The sequence below is a fragment of the Schistocerca nitens genome, chromosome 9, assembly GCF_023898315.1.
Source record: "Schistocerca nitens isolate TAMUIC-IGC-003100 chromosome 9, iqSchNite1.1, whole genome shotgun sequence".
NCBI classification, from domain to species: domain Eukaryota; kingdom Metazoa; phylum Arthropoda; class Insecta; order Orthoptera; family Acrididae; genus Schistocerca; species Schistocerca nitens.
Window position 1 is genome coordinate 20243702 of NC_064622.1, and position 16741 is coordinate 20260442.

The 16741-nt window shown below is 42.0% G+C and overlaps 1 protein-coding gene across 1 annotated transcript in view; it reads left to right on the forward strand.

The window, feature by feature from the left end:
* Positions 1–16741, forward strand: part of LOC126203510 (midasin-like) — a 311918-nt gene that overhangs the window by 77682 nt on the left and 217495 nt on the right. The window contains exons 16-17 of the mRNA XM_049937836.1: positions 11775–11921; positions 14884–15022. Coding sequence (XP_049793793.1) covers positions 11775–11921; positions 14884–15022 — 286 coding nt within the window. The remainder of the gene's footprint in view (positions 1–11774; positions 11922–14883; positions 15023–16741) is intronic.

A 16741-nucleotide genomic window follows, 5' to 3' on the forward strand; every position in this document is an offset into this window, starting at 1 on the left:
TTTGGGAACAGGGAAGGGGCTAGAGGGTCAGGACAAAGACTAATGGAAGTGGAAGCCAGGGGGGTTATGGGAACATGGGATATATTGCAGGGAGAGTTCCCACCTGTGCAATTCAGAAAATCTGGTATTGGTGGGAAGGATCCATATGGCACGGGCTGTGAAGCACTCACTGAAATGAAGGACATCGTGTTGGGTGGTGTGCTCAACAACAGGGTGGTCCAGTTGTTTTCTGAATTGTGCAGGTGGGAACGCGTCCTGTAATATATCCTATGTTCCCGTAACCCTCCTGGTCTCAGCCTTCGTTGGTCATTGTCCTTAACCATCTAGCCCCTTCTCTGTTCCCATCCAGCACTACACAGTCCTCTATTCCACCAGTGCACCAGTCTCTTTAATTCTCTCCTTGGCTGCTAAACCCCCCCCCCCCCCCCTCCCCTGCCCTCCATCTAACCTCCCAACTGCACCTATCTGTCCCACTCTCCACCATGTCCCTGTACGCTCCCAGCAGTACTTTACCATCCCCCACCTCTATCCTGCTATACTCCCCCTCCCCCAGCCTCCTCCTTACCCCCCCCCCCCCCGCCCCCCTGCGCTCATGGTTGCCCCTCCATAATGCCCTGCTGCTTGCAGTCTGGTTCCAGCTGCCAGACACTACGGTCGTGCATGTGTGATTTGAGTTTGTGTTTGACAAAGGCCTTGTTGGCCGAAAGCTAATTGTGTGACGGTCTTTTTGTTGTGCCGTTCTGCGACTCTGCATCCCCGCTATACGGTGAGTGGCAACTATCGTTTTCATTGTATTGTTACATTACATCCTCCTTTTTCGATTGTTTATGTTAAGGTTTTTCTTTTATTTATTTAACTTTGTGTCCACTGTAGCAGAATGTACAATATTACCATCAAAAAGGAGGCAATTCAAATCTCTGCCAATACATTTCTATGTCTTTCCTCACTTTAGTGGTCCAAAATAGGAGAATGGCCAGTTTATGGCAAAATTTTTCACCTATAAAAATTCTACATTGGACTAGAATCATTGAGGAGAACTAGAAGAATTATTGAGAAGTAATTTTTTTACATGAGCAACTGCTTGTTGTAAGTGCAAGTCACATGCATGCAAGTTAATTAACATGTAACCACGTTGTGAGTAGGATGGTGATGTCAGTGATCAATTGGCTGTGTGAGTATGTAGTTTTAGGATTTTGAGTATGCTGAAGACTCCACATGCAGAAACAAGCCACTGTGGCATTGTCTGCTAACACAGGAAGTCAACTTATCTTTGCCATGCTCACTCCTCGTTCACTAATGGATTTTGTGATTTTATATTTTCTTAATCTTTATTTTGTTTGCTTTGTTGTTGTGCCATGGCAACGGTTGCAAAGTTGCAAAGTATGTTTTTTCCTACCGGTGTTCTTCCGCAAGAGATAGGAAATACTGGAATGTAAAAAGGTGTTTAAGTTTTACAATACATGGACAAAAAAAGGCTTACACTGTACACAAACAAGAAAGAAAATAGGTAAATAGTTTTTTTAGTAAAATTGATTCAGCAGTGAAAAGATTAGGTCTGTTAAACAAGAGAAATAAAACAGTGAAAAATCCAGGGTGCAAAAATGACTATATATGAAAAGGATATTTGTTCTGTACCTTATAGCGGAGATGTTGAGCCAGAGGTAGGCACAAGAAAAGACTGTCAAATAAGTAAGCCTCTGGCCAAAAAGCCTTCATTGAAATTAGACCCCCCCCCCCCCCCCACACACACACACACACACACACACCACACAGTCTCTGGCTGCCGAGGCCAGACTCACAAGAGAAATAGAGAAATAGTTTTTGTTGACACTTGGAAAGAAAACAATATACAACGGACAAAGTAGAAAGATGCTATATACAGCCATATAAATATTTTGTGATGTGTTTTTAAATAGGAGTCCATATTTCCGTGAATAAATAAAGGTGGATGTTTTGATTTGTTTGGATGACATGTTTCCTATTCTTTCAGCTCTCACAAGTGTGAAGAGCTTACTATACAACCTTAGTCAAGCACATCCATTAAGAATTTAGCATTGGTTCTCAATAAATTCTGTTATCATTGGTTATGGCTACAATCTGTTACAATACTTTGATTCTTTTTCTTTTCTTTTTTTCATAACAGGGTCGCTTCGTCATAATTTCAATTTCACTGTTTATCTGGCAAACTGCATGGAAAACATCTCTCCCAACATGTGCAGTTTTTATGCTGACAAGTCAACAAAAATAACCACTCAGGACATGTGAGACATGGTACACACACAAAATGCCAGGGGTGCTGCAGTAGACCCACTTGCCACAAGTAATCAATTGAGACAAGGAAGTCACTCATGTGAAAGAGGCTTTAGTAGTATAAACACCTGATCAGTAGCCGAAGTTCTTATCACAAAACCAGCCCCTCAGAGGGCTCGCAACTCTGTGGCGAGTTTGTGATTGGTTACCATGGGGCCCCAGCTGTTTGTAGCACATTTTGTGTTCCATGCCGCCTGTCTACGCTCCTGCTATTGTCCCACGTGTCGTGATAAGCGGGCCTTTCATTAGATCTGTTGAAGTGCCCTACTCTGTTATTCGCAAGTTACTGGCTAGTCAAAAGTGCTGCATTTTACCACCTGGCACTTAAAGTTTCGTTCTTGCCACACCTTGCTCCACAAAGAGCAGGGCCAGGTAGACTTGTGATCTCAAATTCAGCACCACGATTGTAAAATCATTCAGTGTCATTACAGCATCCCCGTCTCCTTCTCATTCAGCTGTGCAACAAGCCACCAAATCTTCGCCTCCGGTGGTGAAATCACCTGCTACACAACCAGAAGGTCAGAAAGGACAGAAGGGATACTCCTGTGAAAACTTTTATATTCTTCCAGCCAACAAACATTTGAGTCTTCAATTGGCAACCACAAAGGCTCCAAGATATCAAACGAAGAGAAACGGTCTTCTCCTTCACTGAATCTGAGATCCTCTACAATGTGTCACTGCATTATAGCTTCGCCTGGCTGACCTCCATTTTACCAGTGTGCACTGCCAACTGTTTTTATGCACTGGAGTCCACTGGCCAACCAAGTGAGAATGTGGTTGCCTCTGTAGATGTCATGAGTCTTTGAAGGCTGGCACTCAGCAGCTATCAAGGTGACAACCCTTCATTTTTCCCCCCTCCACCCTCCTCTTTCTCTGTCATGACTCTCCTCCGATGGAATGTTCACAGCATTAGATCCAATAATTACGGGTGCTCTTGGAATCGCAGTGTCCAGTTGTTTTCTGGCTCCAGGAAACAAAATTGCATCGTCACGACTGCTTTGACCTCTCACATTTCTTTCCAGTCTGCTTTGACTTTCCCCCCGAGGACAGCATTCCGTCTCATAAGGGTGTCATGTTGCTTATCTGTGATGATGTACATAGTCAAACCATGTTACTGAACACTGGGCTGCAAGCTGTTGCAGTCTGCATTTTTTTTCTGCTCTTTGTAATGTCTATATATATCCTTCTGTCATTCAGTGTCACCAGGGGAGACTTCCTCCAATTTAATGGTCAACTCCCTCACCCCCTTTTGCTGCTCGGTGACTTTAACACACATTGTCCCCTCTGGGGCTCTTCCAGAACCTGTCTGATTGTGCGCTTTTGGCTGACCTTTTCAATCAACTCAATCTCATCTGACTTAACACTAGAGCCCCCACGTCCTTTTCATACTCGACGCACACCTATTCCCACTTGGATCCCTCGTTCTGCACTGCCCAGCTCTCCTGTCATCTCGAGTGGTCCGTCCTCTCTGACACATACTCGTGTGATCGCCGAGCAACATTTCCCCAGTTGTGATGACTGTGTAGAATGCCTTACAGACGTTATCCTTGTTGCTGCAGAACATTCCATTCCTCACACTTCATCTTTACTGTGCTGTGTCCCAGCCCCTAGGTGGACTGAGGTGTGCTACGACACAATTCATGTGTGGAGACGTGCTCTCCGCATTTTTAACCATCACCGTATGATGGCAAACTGTTTTTGTTATAAATATTTGCGTGTGTGGTGTCATTGCAGTCTATAGCAACCTAGCTGGATTTCATTTACTAGTCCTTCTAACAGTTCATGCCACTCCCTCTTCCATCGTGTGAGCCAGCCTCTAGCGGTTCTTTGGGACCGAGGTCCATTCCCCAGTTTCTGGCCGGACTGTGGCAGTTGATGTCTTTCTGGACCTCCTGGAGTTCATTTTCGGCTACTGCTCTGGCAGCTTAACTTCATGTTCAGGGTGTATACGACCCGGGACATCCAGGAGATCCGGGAAAAACCCGGGATTTTTTTAGAATTCCGGGAACTTTTCCTTGTTTTAGTTACCAGATTAAATTTTTGTGATTTTGACTGATAAGAACCAATACTCTTAATGAAGGATATTACTGTATCCCGCTTGTGCAGAATAATGCTGCAGCAAAAAACATGAACGAGAGAAAAAAAATGAAAATAAAACTTAAGTTGCAAAGGAAATGCGCCATATACAACAACAAAACACAGTGCACATACAAGCGTCTGCCAACCAAAGTGTCTCAAAGGCTTTAGGAAGAATATGCAGTACTTCCTAACAACAAATTGCCTCCGATGAGCATGACATGACAGCTGTTTACATTTGATCCATTTGAGCAGTTGCGGGCGGGCTCTTGCGCATGCGCAGTTGAGTCGCCTATGAGTAGTTCCTTCTCCCGCTTCTGGCTATAGATGTGTGGCTGCGCGCCACTATCTAAATTGCTCCGGTTCGAAAATATCGTAGATCCAGGGCTGATGCACAGAGCAGTCTGAGTTGTAGTGGGGAGGTGGGTAGTCTCGACGTGACCTGTGTTTATGTTTAGTGATTTTGTTGTTTCCTCTTCCTTTATTGCTCTCACATTAAATGAAAACAAAACGGATTTCTGTGGCCAGGAGCTACCAAATGATTTAAAATACGTTCACATAATTATGGAAGGCTAAAATATGTTGTTAGTTTCAGGTTTTATTTCCACCTTTCTGACAGTCAAGCATTAATCACCTAGTAGAACAATGAAGTTATTTTTGTCGGTTTGCTAAAGAGATTTGGCTTTTATTAATATTTTGCGCTGAGGCAGTCAATTTATTTGAAACGATGTGTTTAATTTCACACTGTTGGCTAGTTTCAACTGTTTGCTGCATTTCAAGTGCACATTTTCCATCTTCTAGCTCGTATGGCATTATGCCATAATAAAGAACCAAACATGAGATAATATAGTACTGTTGTTGTTGTTGTGGTCTTCAGTCCTGAGACTGGTTTGATGCAGCTCTCCATGCTACTCTATCCTGTGCAAGCTTCTTCATCTCCCAGTACCTACTGCAACCTACATCCTTCTGAATCTGCTTAGTGTATTGATCTCTTGGTCTCCCTCTACGATTTTTACCCTCCACACTGCCCTCCAATGCTAAATTTGTGATCCCTTGATGCCTCAAAACATGTCCTACCAACCGATCCCTTCTTCTAGTCAAGTTGTGCCACAAACTTCTCTTCTCCCCAATCCTATTCAATACCTCCTCATTAGTTATGTGATCTACCCACCTTATCCTCAGCATTCCTCTGTAGCACCACATTTCGAAAGCTTCTATTCTCTTCTTGTCCAAACTGGTTATCGTCCATGTTTCACTTCCATACATGGCTACACTCCATACAAATACTTTCAGATAAGACTTCCTGACACTTAAATCTATACTCGATGTTAACAAATTTCTCTTCTTCAGAAACGCTTTCCTTGCCATTGCCAGTCTACATTTTATATCCTCTCTACTTCGACCATCATCAGTTATTTTACTCCCTAAATAGCAAAACTCCTTTACTACTTTAAGTGTCTCATTTCCTAATCTAATCCCCTCAGCATCACCCGATTTAATTTGACTACATTCCATTATCCTCGTTTTGTTTTTGTTGATGTTCATCTTATATCCTCCTTTCAAGACACTGTCCATTCCGTTCAACTGCTCTTCCAAGTCCTTTGCTGTCTCTGACAGAATTACAATGTCATCGGCGAACCTCAAAGTTTTTACTTCTTCTCCATATAGTACTGGTACTCAAGAAAATTTACATCTGAATCTGGACATATGATTGTGCACATTAAGCCGAATTATGCGTTTTAGTATAGTTCACGAAATTCCGATGCTCCTGAAGTGTCCTTTGATGTCTTGTTTCTTTTATGACATAATGCAAGATCTTTTAATATTTTACACCTATGAACATGCGGGCTTCCTGCGTCATCAAAGCTGCGCAGGCGCAGTGACACCTGTTATCTGGTGCTCTCTGGCAACTGCTGAAATGAACCAATTTCTAACAGGTCATGGGAAAATATTGCGAATGGTGGTTTGAAAAGTGTTACTTTCAAAGTAAATTTCCTTTTACGCAAGATTAACTATGTGCGAGAATGTACGATGTATTTCTTAAATCACAGAGCGTTTGACTCTCATTTAAAAATCAACTCTTTGAGGATGACCATCTAGAAGAATTTCGAGCCTAGAAGATCAGACATTTACGTTATTAAAAATTTTACTGGCACATTTGTGTGATGTACCTTAAAGTGTAACACGCGCAAGATGGTCAGCATTTTATGTGGAAGCTTAGCTTCTCTTGCAGCTTATTAATCTTCGAGGCCAATATTATTTGTGAAAGCTTTGTTTTTCTTCTAGCAAAACTATGTGTATTAATTTAAACCATTGACTTTTCTTTTTTGTGTGTTCGCGCTACTGAAGAGTGATCTTGCTATTGGTTGACTACACCACGTGTCCTATGCTGTCATCAGCTGCCGAGGTCACGTGACATGAGATACGACTGGCTTACAAAAGCGCGTCGCAATCTCGATTTCATTGCTTCGGAAAGTAATATGCAGTGTTTGGTGGAATTCGAATTTATACTTCCGTAAAACGAAGAAATGCAGCGTACATGTTGCTGCACATCAAAGATCTTTCCAAAACGTGTTTTTTTCCCCCTTGGGTTTCGTTTTCTAAAGTACCAGCAAATTCTAAGTCTGTGTAGAAAACCATAAACATTCTAAGGATTGATAAGTTGTACGGTGCCGAGGAAAAGTGTACTGTCATTTAACACGGAAAAAGTGTATTTTCACCCAGGAGAAAGTGTATTTTCAACTGGGAAATCCGGGAAAAATCCGGGGATTTTTTTTCCTTGTCCACGTATACACCCTGATGTTGTTTGCCACTTCCCTGATGGATGTCAACCCTTCACCACCTTGGCTTCATGCGACGGGTCGTGTTCACCGTAGACTTCATTCGCTTCCTAAGGAAGCTACTGCAGACGCAATCTGTCACTGTAAGTTTCTCGACCTTCACACAGCCCTTTGCGTATATGATGGCTCTTGGACTGACTGTGGCGTCGCGTGTGCCTTCACCATTGGCCCTGACAATTTTTGGTATTGGCTTCCAGCACACTGCTCAATATTTACTGCAGAGCTCTTCACCCTATATCAGGCAACGCAGTACAGCTGCTGACACAGGCTTTTCAATTGTGTCATATTCTCTGATTCTCTCAGTGCCCTTTAGAGCCTCTGTGTGCTGTACACAGTCCAGTCTTTAGTGCAACAGGTCGAAGAAAACCTCCACTTGCTCACTCCTGGATGTGATGTTCGTGTGGGTTCCCGGTCTCGTCGGTCTGATGGGAAACGAATCTGCTAATCCTGCTGCCAAGGCTGCATTCCTCCTACCCCGGCCAGCAAGTTCTTCCATTCCTTCCTATTATCTCCGTGTTGCTGTCTGTCAGAAGGTGGTGTCACTTTGGTGTCATCACTGGTCTTCCGTTCATGGGAACATGCTCCGGGGGATTAAAGCTCTCCCAGAGGCTTGGCTGACTGACACCCCCCCCCCCCCCCCTCGGCCCACTCGCCATGAGATCATTTTAGCTAGGTCACATTTTGGGCACTGTCATTTTAGCCACCATCATTTGTTAAGTGGTAATCCCTCACCATCTCGTGCTCATTGTCATCAACCTTTGACAGTGTGCCATTTCCTGACCGAATGCCCTTTTTTTTTTAACCACTTACATTCCAATGTATATTTGCCTTCTGAGTTATTGGGCATTTTAGCGAACGACCCGTCAACCACGTTTTACTTTTTATCTGTCATAGCAGTATAGCAGTGGACATTATTTAATCTCTAGTTCAGGATCCCAGTGTGTCTACAGCGTATTTGTGGGCCTTTCTCCAAAAGGAAGTCCTTGTTCTTAGCTCTCTTTCCTCCCACTGACTGCACTTAACGTGTAGTCATTTTTAATTCCTTTTTTTTTTTTTTTTTTTGTATTACTGTTTTGAGGTTCTGACATGGGCGCTTATGACCTTAGTTGGTTTTGCACTCTAAAAGAAAACAAAACAGTCGTCAAACCAAACTAGATGGAAAGATTTGTAACTGTCCCATGTTGCTGTGAAGTGTAAAAGGAGATAATGATTAGTGTGTCACTGCCCACACAAGACAATAGTTATTTTTTCTTACCTTTATTATCATATTCTGTTATTTGTAAAAATAATATAGTAATGCTAAATCTTGGAAACATATGTTATTTGTAAAAATAGTATCCTAATCTTAAATCTTGCAAACATATAAAGCAAATGATAATGTTATATATTTGAGAAAATAAGTAGCATGGAGGAACAAAGATGCACCAGGAAAGATGTAAATTTGCTAAAGTATAAATAATGTCCATCCTTAGACCCAAGGTGAGCATGTTTACGTTATGACAGAAGGATATAGTGGCTGCATGTTTCCTGAATGATCCACTGGATGTGCACTGTGTAACGGTGGATTTTCCCTCTGAGCGTATATCTGCACGAGAACAGTTTGTCAACATTATGGGAGTGTGTTCTGTCAGAGTGACTAAGCATAGAGCAACAGCTGAGTTCATAGAACGAGATTTTCACTCTGCAGCGGAGTGTGTGCTGGTATGAAACTTCCTGGCAGATTAAAACTGTGTGCCAGATCGAGACTCCGAGACTCGAACTCGGGACCTTTGCCTTTCGTGGGAAAGTGCTCTATCATCTGAGCTACCCAACCATGACTCACACCCCGTCCTCACAGCTTTACTTCCGCCAGTACCTCATCTCCTACTTTCCAAACTTCACAGAAGCTCTCCTGCAAACCTTGCAGAACTAGCACTCCTGTTAGAAAGGATATTGCGGAGACATGGCTTAGCCACAGCCTGGGGGATGTTTCCAGAATGAGATTTTCATTCTGCAGTGGAGTGTGCGCTGATATGAAACTTCCTGGCAGATTAAAACTGTGTGCCGGACTGAGTCCAACACACAGTTTTAATCTGCCAGGAAGTTTCATATCAGCGCACACTCCACTGCAGAATGAAAATCTCATTCTGGAAACATCCCCCAGGCTGTGGCTAAGCCATGTCTCGAACTCAGGAGTGAGTTCGAGTCTTGGTCCGACACACAGTTTTAATCTGCCAGGAAGTTTCAGCTGAGTTCATGTGCGCAATTATAGTCGTCCACATTTTTAGCCATTCTGCCATAGATATTTCACAGGAGTTACATTTTTTAAAAAGCGATATCAGTGTGAAGTGAAAATATGATTTGTTAATATAATTTAAAACAAGATGGCTTTGGAGACATGAGTGTGAGCCATGCCCAGAACAGATATGCCCACCGGATTAATGGCAGGTGGCCTGGCACACCAGCCAAACTGTGTGTGGCTTTTAGTCAGTTTTTCACACTTGTATAGGTGTCTAGCAGGATGGTAGTCCACAAGGCTTGATCCTCATCTCTCTCACACACAAATAACTAAGATACAGATACACAGAACAAAATTTACACAGTTTGCAGACAAATAGCGCACAAAAATTTCTCGCTATGGAGTAGTTGTTGATGTTTGGGGTGAGAGGAATGGCACCCAGACCGGAGTAAAAAGAAAAAGTAATTGCCAAATTTTAGGTAGATGATTTCCCATCATTAGTGGAGCATATCGCAGATGAAACAGAAAAAAATGAAGAAGGTTGTGTAGTGAACATCATGGAAACACTAAACCTCATAACTGTTTCTGGTAAATCCAAGACATTAACTCAGTCACTACCAAACTGCAAAGCATCTTTCAAAAACTGTGAGTCATGTCACTATTGCAAAATGCTTTTTGCAGCTCAGGTTTGAAGAGCATAAAAGAATGAGCCATTCGAAGATAAGTGGCTTAGAGGGGTCCAGTAAATATCCTCATTGGTCTGTGGAGCAGTGGTGGAAATGGCTTTCTGGAAATGTGTTGTCACACTGTAAAAGTGTTACTTGTAAGGGGTGAGGCGAACCTAGCATGTGCCTGCAAATGCTATTTATCTGAGAGTCTTGTGGTTACAGTGGATCTGGTTGAAAGTGATGTAATGGCCTGAGGGTGTTTTCACTAATTTCAGTAAAAACCATCAGCTTTGACTGACAAGAAAACAAAATGAAAGTGCATATGAAAACAGTTTATAGACGACTAAGCACATGTTACACTATGCCAAATATTTGAATGTGGATATTTTTGGTACCTACCTGTTAACACTATCCTTACAAAGGAAGAATTGTTGCATCATCATTCAAAGAAAAAGCCTGTTCAGTGCCTCAGTCTTACTCATATCAAACGTTTTTGGGGTGTGGTAGAGTGTCTGTTGCATATCCGATAAAAAGAACTAATGAAGCTTCAGAAAAACCGGAAACAAATCTCATCTTCACAGTATCAAAGACTTCTGAGAATATTAAATGCCATAATAGTAAGTGATAGGAGTTCTACATGCCATTAATCATATGACGTATATCTTTTGAGGGAAAAGTAGAATGTTTGGTGACTAGGAGTTGCACCAGTTTGTGTTGATAGTGTAAAATGTTTCACTTAGAAATGAAGTTAAGTTTTTTTAATTGTTTGACTCTGTTTCCCTCTTCTTTCAGATTGATCTCCTGAAGACCGTATAACACACAACATTATTTCCATTGCAATAATTACCACTAGATTCCTCTTTGTTGCTTGTTGTATCTGTACTGGTCAACATTGTTGTTTATGATAAATTTATTGTGTTGGTATGTAAAACACATATACTCTGTTTCAGAAATGACTTAATACGTAGAAATTATTCCACCAGCCATTTTCATTTCTCCATGATGATTCTTTCACTCTGAAATGGAGCCTGCAATGTTTTGAAACTACTTTGCAGATAAGTTCCCAGAATGAATTTTCAGTCTCCAGTGAAGTGTGCACTGATTTGAAACTTCCTGGCAGATTAAAACTGCGTGCCAGGCTTTAACTCGAACCTCATGCATTTTTTTTTTTTTTTTTCGGGCAAGTGCTCTGTGCCCAAACTATCCATCTAGGACACATGATCTGCCTAGACAGCTTCACTTCCTCGTGAAAGGCAAAGTTCCTAGGTTTGAGTCCTGGTCGGACACACAGTTTTAATCTGCCACGAAGTTTCACATCGGAGCACACTCCACTGCAGAGTGAAAACTCCATTCTGTAAACATCCGCCAACTGTGGCTAAGCCTTGTCTGCGCAGTATCCTTTCTTCCGAGAGTGCTCGTCCTGCAAGTTTTGCAGGAGAGATTGTGTGAAATTTGGAAGGTAGGAGATGAGGTACTGGCAGAGGTAGAGCTGTGAGTTGTACTGGGACAGCTTATTCAGTAGAGCAGCTGCCTGTGAAAGGCAGAGTTTGCAGGATTGAGTCCCTCTCTGGCGCACAGTTTTAATCTTCCGGGAAATTTTATTTTCATAGTGATTTTGCTATTTTCTTAACAGATAATGTCCCAACTTATTACCTGTTGCAGTTTGCGGACATTGTGCCGAGCTCTGACTGTTGCTGCAAAAAACCTGTGTGGGTCGGTGCCACGTTCTCTGTACGAAGCCTTTTGTATGAGCTTTTTAACGCAGCTGGACTATAATTCTCATCCAGTTGTAGAGGGAGCTATAAGAGAGTAAGTCATAACACTGTTATAAAAACTTAAAGTGATCACTAAAAACTAGAGCATTTCTGTAGTGTACTATTCACTTAAGTATAATTTTATTTTATGGTTATTACTTTGGTATCTCAATCCGAGACCACATTGCTCATAAATGGAGTACATAACCACTTACATGTACGGAGAATACAGTTAAGTTCAATTTTTAAGACTTATTTAACATTGGCCTTTTAGCTTTTCATTGGTGAGAGCGATGTGAGTACTTTGAAGATAACAGTGATGCAAAGGTTGACATTATGTAAAAACCACAACAATCTATGATTGCAGGTATTGTTTTTTTGACTAACATGTTTCATTTGTAGTGATCATATTGAGATTGATCTGCGTTCTTGAAGTTAATGGAAACGCAAGGACTTCAGGGACACAGATTAATCTGAAGATGGTCATTACAACTGAAACTGGTCATTGAATAAAACAGATACGTACTTGCAATCAAAGAGTGTTGGGGTTTTCAGGTTTTATTTTTTCTTCTCCTTGGCTCTTGACAAAGCCATTTGCTATGTGCAGAATTTAATCGTGGAATAGCTTTAGAATAATGATAAGTAAAGATACTAACTGTGTGGCTTATTTTTAAAAAAAAGTTTATTTTTGGATGGACATGTTACGGTTACCAACAGCCACTCTATGATTTGTTATTTGTCAGGATACATTTCAGGTGGTACTCATTTTCATGCAGGAGGGATTTTATAAAATATTTCTAGCATGAAAATGGGCAGTGTATGTGTGAGTCAATGACAATGAATAAATAAGTGCTTGCTGTTCATCACTGAAAAATGCCCCACCAAAGGTATATATTGGCTGTGAGGTATGATTCACTAAAAAGCTTCAAAGATATGTCTTTTTCTCCACTTGCTTTTTTTTCCACAACTAAAGTTTACACATTTTTATTTCCTTTCATTTGCAGTTGTACTCTTTCTATATCTCACGAAGTTCTTATCTGTCTTTTATGCTGAGGGGGAAGTCCTGGGTCAAATTTAAATAATGCAAGGAGTAAATGAAGCAACTCACCACATGCACTGCTGGGTGGGGTGAAGGGGGGGAGGGAGGCGGGGGGGGGGGGGTAGTTGCAATGCCCTCAAGGACAAGACCATTTTATTGACAAGCAATGTGACAGCTAGTTCATCATTGTAGGAGTATTTGATACTAAAGGCAGACCAAATGAAACTCGTCACAGCAAAGGGTGAGCAAACAGTTGTATCAGTTCATTATGTAGCCCCCTCTGCAACAGCACACCTGCACATTCTCACGTGCAAATGATCGTGAAGTTGCCAAATGTCATCCTATAATATTTTGTCCCAAACATCTTGCTCCATTTGTCGCAGTTTGTCAACGGTTCTTGCAGCTCTGGGGATTGACTTATGTTCCCATTTCGCCATGTCCCGTACTTGTTCATTTGGTGAGAAATATAGTGATCTCGTCGGCTGGGGCAGTTATTGTACACCACGAAGAGCACCTCGCATCACACTAGCCGTATGTGGACATGCACTGTACTGCTGAAAAAGCACATTACCTTCATGTTGGAAAAAAAATGACTGTAACACAAGGATAACAACCTGATGTGCATTTTATTGGGCAGTACCCTACATTACCCTGCAGAAACACCAAATGTGACAGCAGGTTGCAGCTAGACTGTGGTGAGGTGTTGTATTGGATGAATTGGGGGATAATAAAAATAAAGCAGGAGGGGGAACAGTGGCCAGTGACTGCAAAGGAAAGGCAACAATCACACAGGACGGGACTCTGGCACCGGCAGACTAGCCCTGGTGTGAGAGAGCTGTGTGGTGCACAAAGATGTGGTAGGCTGAGGTCAGTAGGCCTGCAGGATCAAAGAGTGGAGTGCAAGAACAGTCCTCATTATAGTAGTTTGGAGAACACGATTTGGGTTGTGAGGTGGCAATGACTGTGAAACAGCCAGTGAAGTTTAACCTGCTGTTCTCTTGGGCATATTCAGCCACCGAGTGATGAAAGTTGCTCGTGGCCAGTACTCTGAGGTGGCCATTCATTCTGGTGGACGGGTCGTCGGTCGTCGTGACCACGTAAAAGGTCGTGCACGAGCTGCAGCAGAACTGATACAGTATACAACGTGATTTCTTGCAGTAGTAGCTCTGCCTGTGATTGGATATACCTGTGAAGGAACTGGAATAGGATGTGTTCTGTAGGTGCACAGGACAGGTTTTGCACCCGAGTCTTCCACAGGCGTGTGATGTGAATGGCAAGTCGTTGGCCATAGGTATAGTGCAAAGATGGACCAGAATATTCTGTACTTTGGGTGGACAGTGGAGTACCACATGGGGTGTGACAGGAAGCATTGGGGGTAAGATGTTCCTCATTTCTGGACACGTATGTAGGTTGTCGAAGCCTTGGTGAAGTATGTCACTGAGTTGTTTGCTGCACCTCTCTCCCAGCCAGTGGACTCCTTCCCTCCAACTGAGTCTTTCCCTTCTTCCTCCTTATCCCCTCATTTTTCCATCCAGTAAAATCCCTCACAACAGTATAGCTGCGGACTTGTGAATGTTTGTGTATGTATTTTATACTAGTTTGCTGTGAAGAAGGACGTTGTCCGAAAGTGCAAATTATTCAGTCTTGTTTATGTGTCTGTCTGCCATTGTGTGGTTAGTTATTACCATTACTTTCTCCGTTATTTATCATTTTTCTGTTGTCTTTGATGTTTAGATTTTACATCACATGCAGCACATTATTTGGAGTACTCCAGAATTTCAATCTGTGCTATTTCTTCCATTTATTTCCTAGTTATTCCACACATAATGTGTGTGTGTGTGTGTTTTATTCGAAACCTTGTTTTCTGATGACTTTTACATTATAAGCATTGTTTATTTTCTTCTTTTGGGAGTTTTCTATATTTGTAGTACTTATGACTTTGATTTCCTATTCATTCAAATTGTGTTGGAATTTGCAGTGCTGTGCTGTCAGGTAAAAAAGACACTGGAAATGAATTAAGCAGACAGTTGCCAGTACCTGGGAAAGAGAACATGTATGTTTGTGTTGAAGGATTTTGGATCCAAAAAGGAACTCTGGATCCATTTATTCCACAGAAGGTAATAAATATTTGTAATACTCAATTTGTACTTTGTAATGTAACTGAACTATGGAAAATCCAGGATGGAATGTAACAGTATTATGAAAAGGAAAGTTGCTGGCTTGTGCGTGTGCGTGTGTTTTGTCTGTTTTTGATGAGCACCTTGTCGGCCAAAACCTTATATTGTGACAGTCTTTCTGTTGTGCCTATCTGTAACTCAGCATCTCCACTATATGATGAGTGGTAACTTTTGTTTTTACTATTATAATGTAATTGGATAGATAAATTGGCAGTGGCAGGAGAACACAAATATAAAAGGTATTACGCATGCAGGCTTTCAGAGCCAGTGGCTCCTTTTCTGGCAGAAGGGTTGAAAGGAAGGGAAGAGGGGTGAAGGAAAAGCACTGGAGAGGCTCAGTGAAAGGGGTACAGTGCAGAAAAGTCACCCAGAACCCATGCCTGGGAGACTTACTTCTAACTCCATCCAGTAAGTCTCTCCCAACCCAGTGTTGTGGGAAACTTTTCCGAACTCTGCCCATTTTCCTAAACCTCACCAGTGCGTTTCACTCGCCCATCTTCTTTTCCCTTCAAACCTTCTGCGAGAAGAAGGAGCCACTACCTCCGAAAGCTTGCATACATAATACCTTTTATATTTGTGTTCTCCTGCCACTTGGTGGGCAGACTTTTTAGATATCCAATTACATTATATTTTCAATTTGTACTTTGTAATTGCATATAAGTGCAGTTGTAGATACTTAACAACCAATGACTGATAAGTGTACACGATCAGAATGGTATCAGGAGCTCAGGCGGGTATCCGGGAGGCTATTCTTACACATAAAATGAGAAATGCTAGGAATCAGAGAAAAATGGATTTATCCCCAGGAATTACCACTAAGGGGTGCAATATTCACGGAAACTGGATACGGCTGTAGAGTGAACTGCACACGGTCCAGACTAAAAAGAGCATTTCACTGTCAGTGAGGAGGACTGGTGTTCACATCCAGAGGATAAGGAAACTGACAGCAAGAGAGCAGCCGCTGTTGCGACCGCTACCTCACCGAAACCTCGTCTACCTCAGATGGTGGCACCTGGTCTTCCCATTGGCGGGTTTATGGAGAGAGTTGAATTCTTTCAGTCAGCAATACTGCGGTGGTGTCCCTAGCTCAGCATAATAGTGTGTGGGAGCCAGCTACAAGTGCTGCGGAGTGGTTTAGGTAACTGCTCACGTCAATGGCTGAGGGTAAATTTACAAGATGGATGTAGAATACAATACAGATTTTTACCGTACATAAGCACAATTCATGTTTTAATTGGTGTCTGTATTTATGAGCAGAAAGATATTAAGAAGTAGGAAGTTGGATGTGCCTGCAAGTCACGAGTATACTGGAAACATAAGAATTTGAGGGAAACATTGTTTTCGCATTCCAGTTGTGGCACATTATCTGTATCATCTAAAGAAAAGTGATGATTCTAATATAGTTTAGTAAAAAAGTTATACTCACAGTTGTAATCATGTACAGAAAGTTCAGGTTGAGAATTAAGAATTATTTAGGAATAAAGCAGACAACTCACTGAAAGGCAGAAGCGCTGTGTCATCGATAGGTACAAACAACAAAAGGTACAGAGCTTTGCTAGCTTTTGAAATGGGCTTGCTTTTTCAAGCTTGTAGGGAAAACGTGCACGCAAAAACACACACACACACACGCACATCCCTGTCTCCCTACATTTTACTCAT